The sequence below is a fragment of the Botryllus schlosseri genome, chromosome 4 (assembly GCF_051294905.1).
Source record: "Botryllus schlosseri isolate E-star chromosome 4, Bs_hap1, whole genome shotgun sequence".
NCBI lineage: Eukaryota > Metazoa > Chordata > Ascidiacea > Stolidobranchia > Styelidae > Botryllus > Botryllus schlosseri.
Window position 1 is genome coordinate 18,586,787 of NC_137239.1, and position 23,303 is coordinate 18,610,089.

Genomic DNA, 23,303 nt, shown 5'->3' on the forward strand with positions numbered 1-23,303 from the left:
CCCAGTAAAAGACCCGACAAAAGAAAGCACTCACAAGGAATGGAAATAACTAGTAGAAAGGGCCGCGGCTTCAAAAACGATCATCATCGAAAAGAACTGTGACATCGGGCACTCTAGGCCGAGGTGGATGTTAGGATTGCTAGCCTACTGATGCGTGTCGTTCGACATCCTCCTATATCTGTTCATGACATCGCATTTTGTCTTATCGCATTGTGTTTGACTGTTCAGGTGAATATAACCCAACATTATGTTTCCGATTCCAAAATACGGTTATCGTAGGCTATTTGATCCAAGCCATTCGCCGCTTCCGTATTTGGCGTAAAGAAATTAAATAAACTGCAGAGATGGCAACTTGATATGAAACATACCAAAATACAGCCTGTAGGCATAAAAAAAATCGCTATTACGCGAAGTCCCTTAGTAGCCTCACCGAACATAGAGTCGCAGAAGTTGACTAGCCCTCGCAAACAGAGACAAACGCGTACAAGCAACAGAACAGTATTTATTAAAAGGACGGTTCAAGTACAAACACATACCTAATCTAATCCTTGATCACGCGGAGACAGCTGATTCGCCACGCAGAACCCGATCAGTAACTACTCAATGAAGACAAGTTCCCCAAACCACTGACATCACTCGATAAAACTGAAGAACGTACGTCGCACACAGTGCAAGTCCGAGGCTAATGCAATACGCGGTGCAATTTTCGAATGCAGTCAGTGCAGAGTCAGGAATGCTCAAGTCATTATCCAAGAAACGCCAAGGCATTCAAATACATGTCGAGACATATTACTACGAGACGATACCTTTGCTAGGCGACATCAAGTAATGATTGACATGTTACTGAAAGAAACTGATGTGTAAGTGTCGAGTAAATAGTTAGGCAAGCGTCACGGTACGATCAGACAGCAGGTAATAAGCCCACCAATTATTTCTGACATTGCCTCAGAATATGTTTCATTGCAAAATGGTACGATTAGACTAAAATCTCACGACACTAACGTTACTCAATTGCAAGTAACTTTCAAAACATCTTGTGAGGAGTGTTAACGTCAGTTGCGGGCCTTACTTGTCCACAAAGGTGACACAAACAAATAGAAATAGCACAAAAATTCTGAACTTCTGACGTAACACCGAATGATACAGTTTACCGTTGCCAGGCACTATACGAGGTTCCGAGATTGCATTAAAACACGTCTGACAGCCTAGAAAGTACGCATCGAACAGCAATGACATCAAATACGGCACGAAATATCAGAAGGACAATACGAATCACAGGTGATTACCACCAGATCAGAAAAGCGGGATCTCAAGCAGAAATCAGTGACATACTGATATGAAAGGTTTCATCTCACACGACCACAGGCAGTGTAAAGAGCGCGCTGTCATCAACTTAAATGGCATTGCACTTCACCGCAAGACGCGTGTACCGCCGTGCACGAAAGCATAAGCAGGAGTACCAAGTATCGTGATTGCAAGTCGGACCCGCCAAAGCGAAAAAGCACAACAGCATCACTTCGAAGAGTTGGGATCGTAGATCGGAATCTTGTCCAGTTTTTCCTTGTCCTCGGCAGTCTCGCAGCGCACCTTGAAAACGGTGAACGCCAGTCCGCAGGCTATCTCCAGCACTGGCATTTGGTCAAGCGCTTTCATCAGGGTGGGGTTCGCGCTGCTTTTGCGAGATTCTCCCAAGCCCTGTTACACGGAGGGAATGAAATATATCTCAATATGGGATTGGGTAGGATTTGGAATTAGAGGTCATATATTTTTGTCCTTGATGTTTTTGCGGCGTATACCTCGACTCGTGACACACACAATGTGTGCATATGCCGCTGGACAAGGAAGGTGCAGAAATGGCCTTGTAAGGCTTTCCAAGTCTTGCATCACTCCTCCATGCTACACAGGAGATACTAAGCGCCAATAGGGGAAGCAGATATCTCGTAAAAATTCAATTTAAAACGACGGGACTGGACCAATATACAACTGAGTCTTAATAGAGATTAACCCAACTTTCAGAATACATAATTAAAGTCAAGTACGACCAAATCCTGCGTTAATTCCACATATTTGCCTATAACTCTATTTTACAACAATGCAAACATACCAATTCCCCGCTAGTAGTCCCAATACCCCAGACGATAATGTTGTCATCGGCGGAAACCGCGATATGACGATGCCCGCAACCAATGCTCTTAATATTCCAGCCCTGTAACGAAACCAAACTTCTATTTTCTGTAAACGCCAACAAATTCCAGCGCAGAACCGTCAAATCTTGTACAAGTTTCGGGTACATCGTGGTATCCTTACTGCTAATACTGCCCAACAGGCCCCAGAAGAACGTAGCTCCTGTAAATCATTAGAATATGGTGATTGGCACGTCCAAGTCAATACCAAGCTGATACACACGTACCCATTTCGTTAATGGCGATCGAGAAGGAGGAACCGGCAAATATTCTTGTGGCGCCACGCATTTCTCGATCGAACACTTCCACGAGACGCGGAGTATGCTCGTCTTTCTGTTCCGAGTGACCGAGCCTGCCGTACCCGCCGAAGCCCCAAGTAAATATCCTTTTCTTCGAGTCGAGCGCAATCTGCAATTTGGATGATGCAGAACAACTTTACTGGAATGCTGGACAACAGGGTCGCAACCAAGCCACAAGTCAGTCTCACTTAAATTATAATTTTGACTCGAGTCAAGTCGAGTCATTTTCAATTCACCACCGAGTCAAGTCCGAGCCCAAGTTAGCTAGTAGAGTGCCGAGTCACGTCATCTTGACTGGAGTACGAGACCAAGTCATTATGTGCACTGTTCAGTTTTCTGTTCAATTCCGTTCAACCCACTTTTATCAACTCTGCTCGAGTGATATAGAATGGCTCGCATTCATAATATAGTAATTTTCCTCAGTCTTAACAGTTTCTGGCCCTATTTTCCAAGTATCAGTACTGATAGACGAAGTACCAATAATGAGATAACTTTACTATTCTTCAAAGTTACAATGAAAGATATGTCTTAATCGACCCAGTCTCGAGTCATGTGACCTGGTTCGAATCGTGCACAACGACTCGGGTATAAGTCGAGTCAATATAAAAATTGACTCGAGTCATTACAACCCTGCTGGACAAATCCAGCTTCATATTTTTATATAAATAACTACATTCAGAAAAAGATAATTTGCATGATCCCTCCCTGTGTTCAAATATTAATGCTCAAGTCACAATCTTAGACATACGGTAAGTGCAGTTTCTTAATTGCTACAACTTCGAACAAGTCTGCGACGTGACTCTTGAATGTTGAGTTTCGCACGTTTTCCCTCATATCTGACATTCGGAATATTAACCTCAAACATCTGAGCTCGCGTTATAGTTTTGAAAGCTTCACAACTATCCTATTTGTATGTATGCAGTGGTTTTCCCCCCAGGGGTCTGTGCAAATGCAAGGCTAAAATCTAGTAAGCCCAACAACAATAGCGTGCATAACTGCGAGTCACCATGATATGTGGTCTTTGCATTCAATAGTTAGCAGTAGAACCTAAAACGGATTTATCTAACATCATTATTAACTCTTGTAATGATACAACAGCCCACGATTTGATATAATCAACCCATCACAGTCTGGACGGGAATTTTTTTTGACATGTCAAAAAACGTCAAAATTAGGTCAAAATTGTAAACAAAGTCAAATTTTTTTCCTTTGTATCGTAGATTTTGCACTGTCGGGGAACTTATCATTTGACATTTTACGGCTTGTTGCCTGCTTTATTGGCCTACCGTTGTAGACGGCCCATTGTCTGCTCATTGTGAATCACAAACATTCAAATAAAACAAATAGGTTGACATTGTTTTATGCTCAACGTACCACAATATCCAAACTTGAGTAAGATTGCGTGGACATTTCATGGTTCTTATATCAATATGAAAAGTTGTGATGTAGACACCATATTCAGAATGAAGCAACACGGTGTGTCACCAGCAGTGTAAGCAAAACTTCAGTGTTGTCAGCCAACAACTACTGCTGTTAAACGTTCGTTCTCCATTCTATGCAAGCTACTTGGTCAGGACAGACACTTACTACACGGGAATGTAGGAAAGTATCTTTCGTTGTACCACAACAGATTTTAATTACTTCTACAATAATACGTGATGTAACTACTGGAATTCTTTATAGGGCGAGATTTCAATAAAATCATGTTTATTCATGAAAAAATTTGCCCGTTTTTTGGTCAAAAAAGTTTGTTCAGGCCGAAATACTTCGTAAGGACTGAGAGTTCGAATCAGAAATGATGATAAGTGGTACAATTCTAGCATTATGTGTGAATACACCTAATTTGCATACGTTAGGTCAAAATTAAGTTTTTCAAGGTTGTAAAAATGTCAAAATTTTGATTTTTTAGGTCAAAATCGTCCGTTTTTAGGTAAGAAAAAATTGCCCTAGATATAACGAATCGCGAAGGAAGTTGCAAAAGTATCCTTACAGTGTGGTTGGCTCCACATACGACCCGCACAATCTTCACGTCGGCTATCGGGATGACTTGACCGGTCCTGGTTTTCTCTCTCCACAACGGAATACGAAATGGCGAGCTGACGCTGTCGTACGACAGTTTATTGCTGGACACGAAGTACTTCCCGTCAGTGTTGTTTCCTGCATTTTTGACAAAATGAACAAAAATCTTTCATATTTGCAAATGGAACACATTCAGCAAAGTTAAAGTCGGCTATGTTCGACCTGGCATAGCGAGACTCGGACATATTTGGTTAGTCCCGCAGTGGACCGACACTGAGGTCAGTACTGCAAAGTATTTCTTCCTAGCACTCAAGTAAGTTTGCCGAATTCTACAACACACACAAAGAGTGTTATTAAACTACTTCTAATTGACAGTGTTTTAGGTAAAACTAATTACTAGGGCAAGTTTTTGCAACTTTTGCAACTTTTTTTTCAGCTTCCGGCATCTTCCTAAATACTCGTAAGATATATAGAATGCTGTTTTAAGCTGTTTGAAGGAATCTTATAGTGCAACTTTTTGCAGCTTTTGTCCATTTTTTCATGCAACTTTTTGCAACATTTTTCGATTTTTCATGACAGTATTTTCGATTTTGGTGAAATAGACGGCCAAATTCGACTGAAACACCGTAAATCAGCACCGAAGTAGCGCTTTTACGGGTATTTCGGGAGCTGAACCGGAAAATTGACCTTTTTTCTTTTTTTGTTAGTCAAGCAAGCAAAATGCAACTTCTGCAATTTTTTAACTTTTTTCAAAAATAAATGCAACTTTCCACAGATTTAACTGCAACAAAAACTTGCCCTACCAATTACCTTTACACTTTGTATCAGTGAAGAAGTACCGTAGCAACTTTGGATACGCTTATATCTGTTTTACGAGTGAAATTGTTAAGACGAATGGACGGAAGAGCCCGTACATCGCGGTATCATTGGATATTTTGCGTCGGTCACCAAGGCTTAAAAGTAGCCAGTTCTGATTCACCGCTAACAGTACTAGACCCATCAATCAGGGTTGTAACCAAGTCACAAGGTTCCGAGCTACAAGTCAATCTCAGTTTTGCAGTTTCGACACAAATCAAGTCGAGTCATTTTCAATTCACCGCCGACTCAAGTCTGAGTCCATGTCAGCCAGTAGAGCAGTGGTTCTCAACCTTTTTGTCTTCGCGGACCCCTTTTGTACCGTGACGAACCCCGCGGACCACCTCAAGTTTTAGTTCAAATGTAGCTCAATTATCGTGCAACCGTCATATGTCTTGTGCAAATATCGACTATAGGCTAGTGATAAACAGCAACAAAATGACCGTTCATGAAAAAAATATCATACTGTATGTAGGAATATGGATAGACATTTATTATTTCGAAGGGACTTTTGCAGTTGTATTTCTAATTTCTTGAAATATGTGATCGTGTCTTGAAAATTCACGCGCTTGATTTGATATGAACGAGTACCCATAATCTATTGCCACAAAGGTAGCTGGCGGCGAATGTAATAATAACGCCTGACGCTTACGACGATACCTTTGAGCACGATCGCAACATATACGGCACCCAAATTGAGAAACATATTTTACAATGAAGTTATCACTTCCAGACTAGTCATTTCTATATAGCAGCTCATCTTCAAGATATTCTGAAATAGTGGTTATGTATAGCACATGAGAAAATGGATTCCGTGATAAGGTTTTAATCCCTTTTTTGAGACAGACTAAAAATAAACTATTTTGAACAAAACTCAACAACACATCTTTAAGTAGCAATATGTTTGTATCAGTAGGCTATTGGCAACTTGGAAATTAAAATGAGTTTACGCCAGGCGTGTCAAACATAGAAGATTTTATCCGGCCCGCGAATCCATTCTGTGTGGATTGAAAAATGCTTGTATTATTATCCATCACCTTTGTCACAAATGTTGATTTGTTTGGATGAAAATACTTCCGTTAAATATTCCCACAAGACAGCAAATGTCGAGTCTGTTCGTAGGCCACATTATAATCACCAGACTACAATGTTTTGGTTTCCCACTTGTTACCACTATAGGAACAAATCAGTCACATTGACACTCAATTTCGAAAAGGCAAAAAATGCTTACTGCAGAGTTGAGTTTTATGGAATAATGTGCCAAAAAGTAGTTATTCACACAAGCGAAAACGACAATGCCGGACCTTTATATGAAGTTTACATGGATAATTCAAATACCAGTGCAGTGGTCGCGGTGCTGTATACATTTCTGACTCAAAAGGTCCCCGTAGTCTAGAGAAACCTGAATCGTGATTTAATATGAAAATCAACAAATTCAAAAGTCAGTTTAATCTAATTAATCTCTCACAACGCATACACACGGCTAACGCCAGATTACGACTTAAAAGGGAGCATAGAAATAAGTGAACTTGTATCGTCGCTATCGTCACCGTTTTAGCAGCGGTTTATAAGTGTATGCAGCCAGCCAATCATCGTCGTCCATTCCATTGTTCGCAAATAAAAGTAACTGTTTATCACTAGCCTATAGTCGATATTTGCACAAGACATATGACGGTTGCACGATAATTAAGCTACATTTGAACTAAAACTTGAGGGGGTCCGCGGGGTTCGTCACGGTACAAAAGGGGTCCGCGAAGACAAAAAGGTTGAGAACCACTGAGCTAGAATAAAACCCCTATGATCCGTGATGCAATTGCAATATACTATTATCTACATATGCTTGGCAATAAAGTGCTCAAGTGAAAAGCAAAGCGTGCGGCCGGCGAGCATTTGGAAGGTTTGAATCCGGCCGGCGTCGTAATTTGAGTTTGACACCCCTGGTTTCCACAGTAGGATATTTAATCCCATACGGTCATTCTGTGGATGTACTTACAGAAGCATTGGATGCTTGAAGCGAAACTGTTTCGTGATTTATAAAAAAGTAAAAATGGTTTCAATCATTTTGTAAATTCAGAGGTCTCGCGGACCCCCGGTTGAGAACCACTGCAGTAGAGGGTTGAGTCCGAGTTACAGTGTTTTGACTCGAGTCCGAGTCATTATGTTCACTGTTCAGTTTTCAGTTCAACCTGGTTCAACTCTGCTCGAGTATTATAGAATGGCACGCATTCATAATGTAGTAATTCTCTCAGTCGTAACAGTCTCTGGCCATATTTTCAAGAATCAGGACTGATGGAAGATATACCAATAATGTGGTAACTGAAATTTTCTTCGGAGTCACAATGAAATGTCCGTCTTAGTTCTCGAGTCATATGACTTGGTTCGAGCCATGCACAATTGAAAAAATGACTCGAGTCGAATCATGCCACTACAACCCTGCCATCGACCAAATCTATTTTGGTGAGACTACCGACTACAGATTTAAAGTAATTATGATATGTTTTTGAAATTGCTACTTCTACAAAGCACTAACGCTGGCTATTTCGGCCACTCAAGATTAGCCTACCGATAAATAGAGAACGTACCGAGTTGTCCATATTCCGGGCAGCCGAAAGAGTGGACGGAACCCTTTATATCGACCACCATACTGAATTCCGCGCCGCAGCCCACGTCAACTGCGAACTTTGACAATTTCACCAGAGTCGGACTCGGCACATAGCTGTTGATTTTGCCTGCAACGAGAAAATAATTCGGCGTTTGAGGAGACATGAAAAAGCAAGAAACTCGCGTATGCAGCGAGTGTACGGCGGAACTGTGATAATATTCAACGCTGTACAGTAGGACTCTTCAAAAATGACTTTTTTTCTCAAATCGTACTGGCTACTTGATAACATTGTTAGGTTACCAAATTTAAGCCTACACGCATAATTTGGTTCAATTCCAACCAGTAACCGCTTTGCTACAGGAGAAGAAAGTTTCTATTTATTATATAAAATTAAATAATAAAACATTTGAAAATTTTCTGTTCACCCCATGAAAGTGTTAGGCTGTCCATAGAAACGATGCTCACCAAATTTGGTTCAATTCCAACCAGTAACCGCTTTGCTACAGGAGAAGAAAGTTTCTATTTATTATATAAAATTAAATAATAAAACATTTGAAAATTTTCTGTTCACCCCATGAAAGTGTTAGGCTGTCCATAGAAACGATGCTCACCAAATTTGGTTCAATTCCAACCAGTGGAAGCGGAGTTATTGTCGTCGAAAAATTTGGATTTGAATGAAACAGTATTTACGGTGACCGATTCTTTGTTTCTTTATTATAGTTGTGCTCACCGTAAATACTATTTTATTCAAATTCAAATTTTTCGACGGCAATAACTCTGCTTCCACTAGTTGGAATTGATCCAAATTTGGTGAGCATCATTGCTACAGACAGCCGAACACTTTCATGGGGTGAACAGAAAATTTTCAAATTTTTCATTATTTATTTTTATACAATAAATATAACCTTTCTTCTCCTGTAGCAAGGCGATTACTGGCTGGAATTGAACCAAATTTTGTGTGTAGGCTTAAATTAGGTAACCTAACAATTTTATCAAGTAGCCAGTACGATTTGAGAAAAAAAAAGTCATTTTTGAAGAGCCCTACTGTACACGAGTAAGGTTAAATAGCCCTGCTGGTTACACACAGTTGAGTGTATAAGATAATCGTATTAGTCAAGAACAAAATGCTGCAAAATGGACACACTGTAAAGGCATCTGATATGAATTAATATAGATTTTGATGCTAATTTTGAGTCGGATTTGAATCACGCCAAGATACTATTCAGATTAGGATTTGAAATTATAAAATCCATTCAACTCTGGCAAAAATGGAGTAGGCTACACGACTGATTTTATTCCGATGCCATCATTAGCCTGCGCTTCTAGTCAATTATTTCAGTCTCATCATCATGTAAGGTTCAAAGGTTGTGTCAGCTTCATAGTCGATTTCAGTTGGGTTCAATTGCGTCCATCTTCTAGAGCAGATTGGTACAGAAAAGTTAAATAGAAAAAGTGAAATCTTTCACTGAAGTAAAGACGCTTCCTTGACAGTTGGCTGCTTTGGTGGGGATATCAGAAGTACTATTTTAACACTATATGCGCGATTGCGCGTGTTACAAAGTAGTACAGTGTACGGTATTTGCTGAAAGGTTTGATATTGAAATACATACAATGCTAGGCTACTTACCTGAAGGTATAAGCATTTGAAGTTTTATACGATCTGTGCCAATTGCTGCATTATAGCACAGCGGCAACTCATTTATTACCAGTGTCATAGCCTGAATGCGTTACATGCATTTAAGCATAGCCAGGAAGTGAACGAATGATTTTCCCTCAAAAAATGAGGCCAAAAGTGAACGGAATCAAACTGTCCGAATTAGGACACTGTATATGGAACCGCTTCACAAGATTCATTCGAATCGTAACATGACTCAAATCTGGAGTACTATAGTTTTTGTACACACAGCGTCACTCACCCGATAAGTAGATGTGAGCAAAATTCTAATATCTTACCAGTGAAGTATTTGTCTCAAGTGGACTTGTGTAGCGCCCTCAAATGACATCGCACGTAGGTACAAAACAGAAAATGCCAATTCAATTTCAATCTGATTTTTTATTATGGCCGTCGATGGGCTAATCACTCGGGTTTGTAGTATCACAGTGTGATATTATCACACAGCTATAAAGAAATAAGCCAGCAGTACAGTACGAATAACAATTAGATGCATTTAAAAGTGGATAAATACACGCCTACTGTGTTGTGACGATGGTACGCGCCAACCACTATTTCACAGCAATGTTGCTTTCTTGGATGTGGTCACATGCTGTAGATCTCATAAGTTTGAAGATATTTGAAAGGGCTTCGGCGCAAAGAACACAAGATACATTATGTACCAAGTGCAACCCCCCCTACCTATTCCAAGTTGGCCTTGGGCGTTTTCGCCAAACGCAAACACTTTTCCAGAGTCCGTAAGGCACAAGGTATGATTCCGGCCGACCGCGGCGTGGACCACCTTGAACTGCGACAGGGACTCGATTTTCTTCGGCAGGTCATGACGGTCGGTGCCGCCGTGTCCAAGCTGCCCGCATTCATTTCTGCCTACAAATAAGTACACTTCTATTAGAGGACAATATTGCATTTTCAGCACGACACCTGATAAATATAAACTGTAAACTCAAACAGAAGTCGATTTCCAGCTATTTTCTATCCTCACAATAAAAAATCACATATTTTGGAAGAAAAACTACTTTACCATAATTAGTGCAGTAGTGCTGGGCACAATGATTTGAGCAGTAAAAGACCATTTTTTCGGGTCCTGAAATTACACGCTCTTCGCCACTGAATGTTAATTTTTCAGCAAGAATTATAGTTTCGATGCAATTTTCCACAGCGAAAGCCTTGAGACCTAGATTAGCCGTATCACAGCATACGAAACATTTAGTACAAAGCTACTAACATTACTGGAAATACCGCATCACGATTATTCACAACATTGTCAGAAAGTGCAGTGAAAAAATTGAAATTCACACATAGCACAGGAGTGGGCAATCTGCTGCTCTTTCAGCCTTTTTCGCGGCTCATTATTGAACGCACAAATGCACATGGCATTTCGCCATTTTGCTAGAGGTTGGACCTAAATATAAATTGATGCATTTATCGCGTATTAACAATATGTGTATTGTTGTCGTGTTGTTTCTTTTTCATGGTTTACGCAAGACTTGTAAAATTTAGGAGAAGGTAGCACTACATGGATAGAAACTCTCGAATCGAGTTCACATAAACGTTTCACCAGCAGCAATGGATGCCTGGTCATCAATCAATGATAAATTATTGCGTTCAACAATTAACTTCATAATTAATTACGCCAGCACAGGTTACAATCCTTTCCGGGCTAACAGTAGTGAATAAGGCTAGCAATAGCTGCTGAGTTTGGCCAGGAAAATGTCGTCGAGCCGAAATCTTCCTTAAATTCTCATCAGCACTTGAAGGTACTGCTCAGGGATATATAGAACTCCGGGATGGCTGACTTCATTCTGGCCGTTACCTAAGTAGGTCCAGAAAGTTACCTGCAATCTGCCTCGAAATATCCACTTTTCTGCAAGCTAGCGATACAGCTGTTTCTAGAATAATGATCCTCACCCTTTTGCAGAATAGTTAGTGAGTAAGCCAGACATTCTTCCCATATCACAACCTTACTGCTGTATAGCCAACCTAGTAAAGTATGACACTGCTGTATAGCCAACCAAGTAAACTATGACAACTCTGAATTTCAGTAAATCAAGAATGTGTTTAATTTCTACACATCATATAATCTGCATCAGGCCATAAATAACAGAGTGAATAACGAATAATATCAGCGTCTTCTACCTATTTACAAGCCATTGTCTGAAACTTTGCAGCTGGGAAGGGGGGGGGGGGGCGGTAATAGGATTGATTAAATCAACCATTTCAATTAGCGTTAATCGACAATTACCATGAAGTATAGGGTTGCATTTGAAACAAACATGTTTAAAACCAGGCCCTTGTATAAAACATACTTTTTTTAAGCGATTACGTCAAGAATATTCAACAGTGACGTCATATTGGATTGACATTGACAATTGAAAATATAGTGTGAATATAGCTCCTTTGACGAAATATATGTGCTATTGCTGTTGAATCAACTATTTTGAGGGTTCCAGCCATTCCATATCGATATTAGTCGGCTATATCGGGTGGTAATCGTCCGTAGGCTCATACAACACATGTTTTGGAAAGTATTTACACAATTATGGCATAATTTTACAACTTAAAAAGAATTTTTTTCAAAAGGCCTTTGTTTAAAACACTGTTTAAAGCATGTTTTAAACATTGTGTTTCAAACACAGTTTATTTTAAATGCACCCCCACCATGGAGCATTTACAATAACAAAAAGATAGCACGGCCTGTATGGACTCGAAATTGTGATAGCAGCATTGTCATCTTCTGTGTCACTCAATGAGAGTTGATCAAGAAATCAACACACCATTGATACTTCTCTTCAGGTTCAAATGCAGCCTGGGGGGGTAGAAGTTTGGTACATATCATTATCAATTTGAGAAGCATTCGGTAGACCCAGTTGTTGAATTCAGCTGATATTTTGTTCACCGAGCAATAGATTCATGACCGCAGTGAAGAAATTACAACCATGGCTTAACGGTACATCACGAATGGGCCTCCTGAAGCATTTCATGCCATTTATCAGTTAAGAAATATTCAGTATCATTGTCTTGCAGATTTTCCGATAGAGCGATAGATGATTCCATGTCAAAAAAACATCTCGGTGAGGAGGCACGAGATCCAAATATTCAGATTGTGGCCATCTTTGCCAAGATTTCAATGGGATGTGCCCAGAATAATATATCAGGATATCCACTGTTGACGTGATGCAAATGCTGGAACATCGCATTTGTTTTTCCGGAATCTGCAACAAAAATGAACAAATGATGTATTTAGAGACACAAATTAACCTTAAGAATATATATATAGATGTATGCAGAGTTGTTCTATAGTGAAGAACTTCTACTTCATTGTAGTACTCAAGTAGGTGTTGCCTATTTTCGAAGATGAATCTTGTAAATTTGAAGCAGCCATCTCCAAACTCAAGTACCTTGCAGGCATTTCACTTTCTACAGCTACTTGAGGAAGTTTAAATACCAGTACGCCCGGGAATACAACTATTACTTGAGTAGCAACGCAGACTACTTTAACCACATCAGGATTAATGTAAATCGCTCATTTCATAACGTATTACTAGAATCAGCCTAACTTACCTTTGGCCGACCGAGGAGAGCTCCAATGCATTATTGCGACGATTTGACGAAACCTTGCAAATTGAAAGCAATCCTCAGAGTTTTCTCTTCCTTCGTCGTACAGGCCTATAGCCTATAGGCTATAAGTGTTTATTTGGTAAAGACAGGCCGTATCTCAGGATCGTATCGTGTCCTGACGATTGTGTTGGCTTATCCATTCAAGGGAGTGGGCATCTTCATGGCTTCAGTAAGAGCAAATGGTCAACAAATGTTGTGGCCATATACTGTACTGGAAGTCAGCCATTGGCAGTTCACAACAGTGCATTTCTGTTGAAGTATAATTCCAGTACTGTAGCATTAAGGTGCCATTCATTAACAAACATATGCCTGTCTTGATTTACTAGACATGTAACTGATGAATAGTATCTGTAACAAGAGATTGGATTCAAAAGTTGTTATGGACACTTACAACTGCAACGACCTTGACGTGTTGTGTTTGTATTAGATTCAAATGTTTGGTTATCCTTATTTGAAATGCCTCTTGAATCTTGCACATCCGTAGTGTACTCATGCAGTGGCTCCAATTCTTACTAAGAATAATCAAGCAATGATCTGGAATACTGGTAAGCCTGCAATAGGCTACCAGCACTACCTGCATATTCACATATTAATCCATAGCACAAGATCTTAACTGACGAAGTCCCTCCTAACGGTCGCCTTCATAGCTCACACGGCACAGTGTAAATGTACACTTGTACTTGTACAATGTACAGCCTTGGATGGTATGGTGACATACATTCGCATAACATACCGGTAAATGAAAAACATACCGCAAGGCGTAATCTAAATCATACTGCGGATATCAATGTTAACGTTAATTATTCTACATTTTGTTATTTTCTCACGATTATCAGCGCAGCAAAACATGTTACATAAGATACTACAGAAGCAGAGATATTCCGAAGCCGAGTAAATGACCGTACCGGCATACCGCTCAATTGCTGCTGAAGGAATAGGGCTAATACCGCAAAGTTTCAGACTACCTGAACATCTCATAACCTAGTTAACGTATAGCTTTATATAAGAACATAAACATGAATATTATATGCCCCTACCGCTCTCAAAAACTTGAAATTACACACAGATGAAGCGGCTGACTGGAACGTGCATCAAAACTGAATGCGTGAATCCGGACCTACTTAGGTAATGCCGCGATGACGCAATTGACGCAGTCAGCCATCCCGGAGTTCTATATATCCCTGGTACTGCTCCGCACTGCTTAGACATCATATCAGCCTGATTTCAACCAACTTGCAGCCCGGGTGGAGACGCGTCATATCGCCACACAATAATAAACTTCGTTCGATAGCCTACATTTCATTGTGAAGTCCTAAGTACGTACTTTTGAATATCGGTGTTGTGGCTCTTTCTTAGCTAAAATTTTTGGTAAGCAGTTCGCTCATGAAGCAGGTCTGCCCACCCCTCATATAGTATAGCACAAGAAATAACGACATCCGGACAGTTTATCACTTACCCCAAGAATATACGGTGCCGTCGTTGGCAATAGCCAGAGAGTGGTTTGCCGTGCATCCGCTGATGACTTTCGAAAACTTTACGTCCAGAAGTGCGGAATAGCGATGAGGCTTAAATAGGTTTCTGCCGACCTTTGCATTCTTTTCTGCAGGAGAAAACATCAGATTTCGATGTGATAACGTCATTGATGCTTATAGCAAATACAAAAAATATCCAAACATCAAGAAATAATTTCTGTGTACTAATTCGGTGCTGACGCGTCTTTATGTAATGAACTCACGATTAGCATAGTAACCTTACCACCGGCAACGGAAGCGTATCAAAGCAGACACTGCCTTCGTCTTGACTTATTACCCCCTGTCTAATTACACACATGTATAATACATAGCCTGTGACGGTTTGTATACATATCCAGTTTGAAAAGAAATTGATTTATTCAGTTTAATCTGATAGTGCTCTTTACTTTCTCAGAATGACAGCTCATTATAATCTACTCCTTGTATATATCTGCGTCAACTACCTGACATACTACCCAACCATTGTAAGGACTATTCGCTCTCAACCTCCCAATGATCACAGCATTACTTTATGTATGTTAACTACAGCTTGTTGACTGATTATAATGAATATGCAAGCACCTAACATGCAGGATTTATTCAGGGATTCTTACAAAACATTGATTCACAGACACTCAGACAGGTGCCAGAACACACATTCTGTAACATCACACCACATCAGTATTGTTTTGAGACACGAAAACATATAAACAGAACATTTTCATTCATAGGTCAAATTATGCGCGAAGTTTGAGTAGCTGGTCTTTCTACAACCATTTGTGTTATAACGTCTTCCATTGAATTACTCCCGGCATGCCTCACATCACTAATTGTTCTGCAAAAATACGAAATAACAAATTCTGATGGTGCTGGCACATGTGACACATTGATCAGAGATGACTGCACTTTTACTGAAGAAAACATTTCACTTCATAAGATATGAAATACATACACAAAACAGGCACTTGTGCTGATTAAACTGCTGAGCTATAAGTAGTGCAGTAGGCCCTATATGAATAAAAGGTCATCAAAGAGTAGCGTCAAACGAAGCAGTTTGCCTGAAACGATTTCAAGTCCATGAAGAGTTCTCTTACTGTGAGGATCAATCAGTAAACCTCTTCAAGAAGTGACTTGAAAAACCTATTCTTCCCCACACCTGCACACAACAGCACGCATGTCGCCCATAAATCCTCTCCATGAGGCATCTATTTGCGAGTAAAACCACTTGGCAGTAACATGAAATAGAGTGGCAAGGTAAAAAAAGGTATAGAAACGATTGCTTAACGGTCAATCTTATCGATTCTTAGGTTTCAACTAAATGCATTCATGGTTTAACAACATATATAAAGCTGCTTTTCAAGTGACAACATTTGCGTTGTAAAAGAATCGGATCGATTTTGCACCGTACTTGACAAAAATATGATTTAACGCAATTGGAGGAAATGCAATGGTCTTTTGACAAAAGAAAAAACAATAAAATTCAAAGATCTACTCATATGTAAGGCACATTTTTCCATTAGTACCGAAGAAGTTGCTTCAGTTCAGATATGAAACTATAATTGTATAATATATAAAGAAACACAACATAACGTCGTGGGAAATTATAGCACTTGAAAACGGTTAGATTTGAGCGCGTACTCAATTTCATTAATGCGATCCTTCTCTATTGGGTCGCAGAACATGCCGCGATACTCTGACTTAGAACGAAACATGATCCATATCAATATCAACAAGTTGAAGATCTGTTTCCAAAGCAGGCAAATTTTCATACCAAAATCTTTTGCGATTTGGGAAAATATAATTTGGATCAAAAAATTCAGCAAAGTCACCATTTTCATGACACGTTATCACACTGACATCCCGCGACGATCCATTAAACGCTATTTCAAGTCAACCATGTAAGATCAGATGTCATCACAGTTCAGCGCTACCGACAGAGCGCTCCAGTCACGTATTCGATATTACGTGCCAAAGCGCTGGACCTTGTCAGCTCGTAAAATTTGCGTTCGCCATTCTGCGCGACTGCAACTGTTGCGTTTTCAACTCGTAGTAAATCCGTTGCTGCTTCGCGGCAAGAAACTGCTCGCCGGCGACTTTCATTTGCATCTCAATCAATTCCATCTGTCTACTCAAAAGTGATTCTTGCCCGTGATTATCGAGTCCCATACTAGAACTGCAATATTCGTGAGAAAGCGAGCGTCTCGACGAGTTCGCACTCTGCGGTATCGGCATTTCACAATTCGTTTGGTGGCTGAAAATTGATTCGCGTTCTGCTGGTTCAAAACGGGCGTCGGTAATCTCATTCAGACTAGCGACAGACGCCAGCGTCGGTGGCTGGTTTTTCACATGTTCGTTCATATAAGACTCCTCTATTCCTGTATCGTCTGCCGAAAACGAGGTTGCGCTCAAAGGCGCACGAGGCGATGGTAGGTGCAGTGCCTTTTGAGATGGCGGTAACGGTGCCTTGCTGGACTTTTCTAAAATGAAAAGCGGTCGTTGGTGCCAAGTCGATATTAGCGTAGTCAGGCACTAGCGAGTGACAAAGCAGAATGTAAAAACTATCTTGGCCAAATCGCGAATACCAGCTACTTTCAACCAAATCGCAACACATGCAATGAACATATCAATTACGTTAAATTCAGTGAGCGTTTATCGAGGTACAACATAAACAGGTATTCAGAAAACATTTCTATTGTGCCCCGATCGGTATCGACAAACCAAGCAGTAACTGAGGTTTTGAGATTCGCAAATCAAGCCAGATCTTTGCAAAAAGAGCGTAAGCTTCACATCCTCACGGTTTTTCTATGTGATGCATCTCAACTTTTGTTATATCAGTGAAATATTTCTTTCTTCAGTTATGGCTGATAATAAACACACAGACATCACTCGACCGCGACATACAATGCGGTCTGCTACACTTGAGAATATGTTCAATAGTTCAAAGCTTAATCACGTTACCTCAACCTTTTTCTTTATTATTAATAATTTCTATATTTTCAAAACATCACAAGATTGAGATACGATGAGCGATGTAAATAACTATTAGTTTACAATAAACTAATGGACTCTAACTAGCACTGTGTGGGATATATTACTGGATACAAAATCAAAGGCTTTTCAAACACTCAATTCATCGGAGAGTCGTCAGATACTCACTTCGCAATCCCGGCAGGCTCTTGAAATTGCACTTTTCGTCAGCCCCAACCGATATCGGCCCCAGCAAGTCAGAAAACTTCTGCTCCTGCAGCGATAGCCTAACCCGTTGATTTCCCGTCTGGCTCTGAGTCGTTTTCCACTTGATACGCGTCCGAAAGTTGTTAATCGTCTTTCTAATTTGCTTGTCTGTCCGGTAGACGCCGCGCTCGTGGTATATCCTTAAAAGACTCTCCATGTCGGATTTCTTTGCGGCCTTAACGTCCGGGGCGCAGCTTATCGACAGCAGCGAACGGTTCCGCGACAGAAAGTCGACAAGAATGTCCTCGCCATCTGTGGACGACAAAGGACCTTTGCTACCCGGTGTCCGCTCCAATCCTATTTTTATCGATAAAACCTGAGACAACATTACAAGCGCTCTGTCGGGGCCAGTAGGCCATACTCTCTTCGGTGCCATTTGATTCAAGGCGAAACGAGTTATTCCGCACAATAATCCAATAGGTATAGGCATATCCTGACATACACTCATGGAGTAGTGCATTCAGCACTTGGCGACTTTAGCACTTGGTGGCACTTAATCCTAACCTAACCCGAATAGATTACCGTAATTTTCTATGTATATAGTACTCGTGTACAATACGCACTCGTGTATAATACGCACAATGGCATACCAAAACTGGAAAAAAGCCTGCACCCACATATAATATGCACCCCTGTACGAGCAGGTAATTTAGCAAGAGTCTGACGTGAGAGCATTGTGAGTATTGATGAGTATTGAGTATATGAGATGTTATACACTAAATATATAAAGAAGGAAATACAGCAGTAAATCAACGGGCAATATGACCAATGTAACGATCAGGAAGGTGATATCATGCTGCATGCTAAGCATGTTACGTATTAGATTCGAGCAGTACTAAGAACAAGTGTATTCAGTTTTCAGATGTATTGGTATTACGGCGTAATCATTATACAAAACGAGCTTATGTTTTACTCTAATATGACACAATCATCCATCCATATATTTCTGCAGCAAGTCGGAAGCATTTTCAGTTTTGAGACCGCAACACCAACCTTTGCATCAGAGGTATGTGACAATTCATTAACAGGAATGGATAGTTCAGTAAATTGTCATTTAACACTAATCCTAAGACGTACCACAGGGATGGTTACCAGGAAGACAAAGGACTCCCTATAATTGATACGCTCATAGGCAAGTAATCAATTTTCTATACATACATATTATAAATTAGTGACAAATTTAGTAAATTGGCATTGTATGCTAACCTAGAGGCATACAAAGACGAAGACCAACAATGGTGCCGAGGAGACAACAGACTCACAAGCAAGAAAATCGTTTCCCGTACCGGTATAATATACATTATAAAATATTCTACGGCATAGCACTACAACTGCTGTATTGTGGTTCACAATTGCATAGGGAAGAACATGAGTGGCAGCTATTTTTGCTGTCCAGTGTCCACCTTCAACTGACATATATACTAAAACATGTTCCCGTCACCTTAATTGATTCTCAACAATGTTATAATTTCTTGGTGAAATTAAGACCCCCAAAGATGCATGCAAGATGCCAACGGTATCAACCATCACACAGAAGAGTGTCTTTCATAAACATGTGGTGTAGGCCTATATAGTTTCTTTTAATAAACAAGAATATGAATATACTGTAATGTATTTATGTGCGGTACATCATCAGTGAATAGCAATATCACACCCACTACACTAATTTATCACACTTAAGCATGATTAACACCATAATCCAAATCACAAGTGACAGAGATATATAAAACTAAACCCTTTGAATAATCACAGCAGTCTGAGCAAAAAGCCTGTACGTAATTTCAGACATCTGAATTATGATGCCATTATCCGTTAGGAGTACAGTTGCCATAAGAATAACCTTACATACCAGTGCTCTTTTGTCATTTAAAATATTCTTCATAAAAATCAATACTTCCAACTAACTGATATTCTGTGGACTCCTAGATCACTTTGAATTCATTATGCATAAACATCAAGCAATATCAGCAGTTACACATGCAGCACCATTATATATATATACCAGTATTGTTTGTGTTACACTGGAGCCGAACCTTGGCTGCTGTTAATTGGTATAGGCTAATGATTAGTACTCTGATTGCGTTTATTTAATTGCCTTATATAACGACTACTCCTGGTGTTGGACCATCTCTTCTGCAATGAACGTTTTTCGTGTGCTGACACTGTTTCGTCGCGCAACAAGGAATACAGACTCTGTATCTTGGCGATAACATTAGATAGGTGATTTACCTACTAATGCAAATGCAAAGAATAATACCACTCCCAACCAAGTTGGCCACATATTTATTATGGCTAAATGAGAAATAGTTTAGTCACCCGGCTGTAAAGTATCACGAAAATTTACAAAGTCAAATGAAACCAGATTGACCTACCATCGCCTTTTCTTGGCTTCTTTCTACCATTGAGACTCCAATTTGTTCCACCACAGATCAGAAGGACTCCATCCTCATCAGGAACTGGTATATTCTGCAAGATAAGATAAAGGCGTTATGGTACATGCACTGCAAATTAGAGTGGGGATATATCAATTACACCAAATACCTTCAGGCAATATGTCGATCTAGTACTCTAGTGAGTTGCATCCCGGCAATGTATCAATTATAGTTATGATTTTCGTGATATCAGTTTACAAGTGTGATGCTGAGCGAGCACAAACCTCATAGCGTATATAGTTTCCTGCCAAGACTGTTTGTGTTAAGAAATATTCAAAACATGAACGTTTGGTTGAATAACCAATAAAGCAATGCATTGTAAATACCAAATCCAAATTATGCCAATCATATGTTATTAAAACGCGTATCAAAATTATAACAAAACACAAATGCTGCAATAGGCACTAATTGTATTTATGATCAAGTAGTCCTATAAGTTAGCTGCAGTGTAATTCTCTTATTTATTGCAATAAAGATCCAGTGATAGCTTTGACACAGAAAAATTACCCATTCAAAACATAATTTGAACAATAATAGTTCTGCAATATAGGTCGCAAACAGCTACTAAATTTATCCAATATTGGTATGTGGTTGCGATAACAACACCACTCATGAAAGCGTCAGGTCTATCCATAAATGGATTACAAATGACAATATCAGAAAACCATTTTCAATTATGGAGCGGGAGAAGACATTGCGTAAGGCTTGCATTGCATTAATATCATGGATCTGCTAATGATTAATTATTTTCAGAGTGAGCTAAGTTGCATTAGTGAAATTTCTCTTCAGTTTTCTCTCACATATAATACCATGGCTAGTCGACATAACAAAAATGAGGACATGAGGACCGAGGGGTATCATGTTGGTTGAGCAGGTGCTCCAGAAACTTCATTGAGCACGAAATGACTATTCGTAGAGATCACGTTAACCCTTTATATTATAATTTAAAAATCCTGAAAATTGATGATATTTACAGATTTGAAGTCGGCATTCTGATGCATAAGTTCTACAATAACACCCTACCTGACATTTTCTCAAACTACTTTACACCTATCAGTGAACATCATTCTCATTTTACAAGAGGTTCTGTTATGAATCTGTATTTACCTAAGTCCCATCACAAAACCATTGCCTATCAAGGTCCTCTAATATGGAACTCCATTCCTTCGCATATTAGGAGCAATTCTTTATATGTATTTAAAACCATGTATCGTGCCTTCCTTATTGAATCATACAAAAGCTAAAATGTATTTTTAGTGTGAACTAGTACCGGTCAACATATCTTGTTTGCTTCAGACCAGTACACTTTATATTCTTTTCCTCCGTTTTTACTAACATGTGCTCTTACATTTATCCTGTCAATCTTACAATTCACTGTTGCAGTACGATGTATGCAATTTATAGCCGATCTACTTCGATCAGCTGCAGTAGACTCGATGATCAACAGATCACTTCGCTGCAGCTTCATCTTTCAATCGTAAAACATATTGGCCAATTCTATGAACTGTATATCATATTCGTACACATCTCATTTGCTTTGAAATTGACACTGTCACCATTTTTTTGTATGTGTCCGTGATTCTGCAGTTTATGCTATTTTGTTGCCTGTTTTGTTATTTTGCGATGATGAATAAAAAATTCTCTCTCTCTCTCTTTCTCTCATGGCACAACAGTCCTCATTGCAGAATTTATAGATTGGTGACGGATATGATACAAAATACATTCCAGGTTGCAAGCAATTGCCTCTATATAATAAGCAGAAATAGCAATAGCTGAAATTGGTGACCCTAGTAATAACGACCATTTAAGAGTCCTATCCAGAACCTCGTGCCCCTATTTAATTGAAGTCCATAGAAAATGGCATGGCTCCATGCTGGGACAAGTAAGTGCACAATGTCACAGTTTGGTGACTATGGTCTATGGACGACTGGACGTGGACCCGATGATGATAATGAACACTGAACTGTGTCAGTCCCATTTTACAATTTCTGATGTAGGTCTATATACCACACTTGCCAGAGTAACATAGGCTCTTCTGCAACTTGCGATTTCTGTTGAAAATATCTCGAAATGGTGATACACAAAAACAAAACCTAAGCTATTGGCATTGGGATAAAATCTTGTTACGCTTTCCTTTTCTTGAAAAATTGCACCATTCGGATTGTGATGCTGACGGAAATCCAGTGTGACAAAATCTACTTTCTTATGTGTGCTATTTACACTAGCATGAATAATATAATGGGTTCGATTGCCCGCCCGATCGGTACCGTAGCCTAATTGTCTGTGATATTGTGTAAATGCAACCTGTGTCAGTCCATTCCAGTGGCCCAGTTGCATTACACCGATTAATGAATGAAACCGATGACCAAAGTGTGTTAGTGCACTGGTACATGGCAAGATAGGATCAATATAGCTTTTAGCACCCTCGTCTAGACTTGAACGGTAGTGTGTAGTAGTGATTGGCCTAATCAAATACCGGACTATAGTCATAGTCACATTGAATGAATGAACGCAATCTTCAAAAACCTTTCAGAAAGACTCACCATTAAATCAGCCTCGGAATTTGATATTTTTTCCTCGGGTTTTTCATCCGATACCGAGTCCACTTTAACTCTCTTCCCTTCCGGCTCTTCGGTGGCCTGAACTTTCGCAGGATCGTTTTTTCTTCTAGGCATTTTCCCTCAATTTGTAGGATACGCAATATATTGAGCTAACGTCCAAACTGCCAAAACAGTACCGATATGATATGTATCGTTTTACCTGCCTAATCAATAATTAGGTAATTTCCGCGAGAATATCTACTACAGCTCGGGCGAAACAAAAACCTTCTCTCAATAAATACCTCAAAACATTATCAAATACCGCCGCCTATGGCTAA

General features: G+C 39.7%; 1 protein-coding gene and 2 long non-coding RNA genes across 3 annotated transcripts; all 3 read right to left on the reverse strand.

Annotated features, from left to right (window-relative positions):
- Nucleotides 1-482: 482 nt before the first annotated feature.
- On the reverse strand, nucleotides 483-23,223 carry LOC145437233 (protein RCC2 homolog). The gene is made up of 10 exons (XM_080314425.1): nucleotides 22,969-23,223; nucleotides 20,366-20,459; nucleotides 14,705-14,848; nucleotides 10,312-10,497; nucleotides 7,939-8,085; nucleotides 4,473-4,639; nucleotides 2,411-2,591; nucleotides 2,264-2,346; nucleotides 2,105-2,206; nucleotides 483-1,695 (listed from the first exon to the last, which is right to left on the reverse strand). Exons 1-10 carry the CDS (start codon nucleotides 23,098-23,100, stop codon nucleotides 1,513-1,515), a joined length of 1,419 nt encoding a protein of 472 aa, XP_080170551.1. The 5' UTR covers nucleotides 23,101-23,223; the 3' UTR covers nucleotides 483-1,512.
- On the reverse strand, nucleotides 5,428-7,383 carry LOC145437234 (uncharacterized). Its single transcript, XR_013914623.1, has 2 exons — nucleotides 7,191-7,383; nucleotides 5,428-6,896 (listed from the first exon to the last, which is right to left on the reverse strand). It is a non-coding gene; the product is annotated as an uncharacterized LOC145437234 (long non-coding RNA).
- On the reverse strand, nucleotides 12,599-14,438 carry LOC145437235 (uncharacterized). The gene is made up of 2 exons (XR_013914624.1): nucleotides 13,192-14,438; nucleotides 12,599-12,842 (listed from the first exon to the last, which is right to left on the reverse strand). It is a non-coding gene; the product is annotated as an uncharacterized LOC145437235 (long non-coding RNA).
- Nucleotides 23,224-23,303: the final 80 nt, after the last annotated feature.

Bases quoted from the DNA above. Each gene is read 5' to 3' on its own strand.
- LOC145437233 (XM_080314425.1), bottom strand. From the start codon at position 23,100: ATGCCTAGAAGAAAAAACGATCCTGCGAAAGTTCAGGCCACCGAAGAG. The intron at 2,592-4,472 runs GTAAGGATACTT...TCCAAATTGCAG, and splicing joins TATGTGGAGCCAACCACACT to ATTGCGCTCGACTCGAAGAA. The intron at 1,696-2,104 runs GTATGTTTGCAT...TCCGTGTAACAG, and splicing joins GGACTACTAGCGGGGAATTG to GGCTTGGGAGAATCTCGCAA.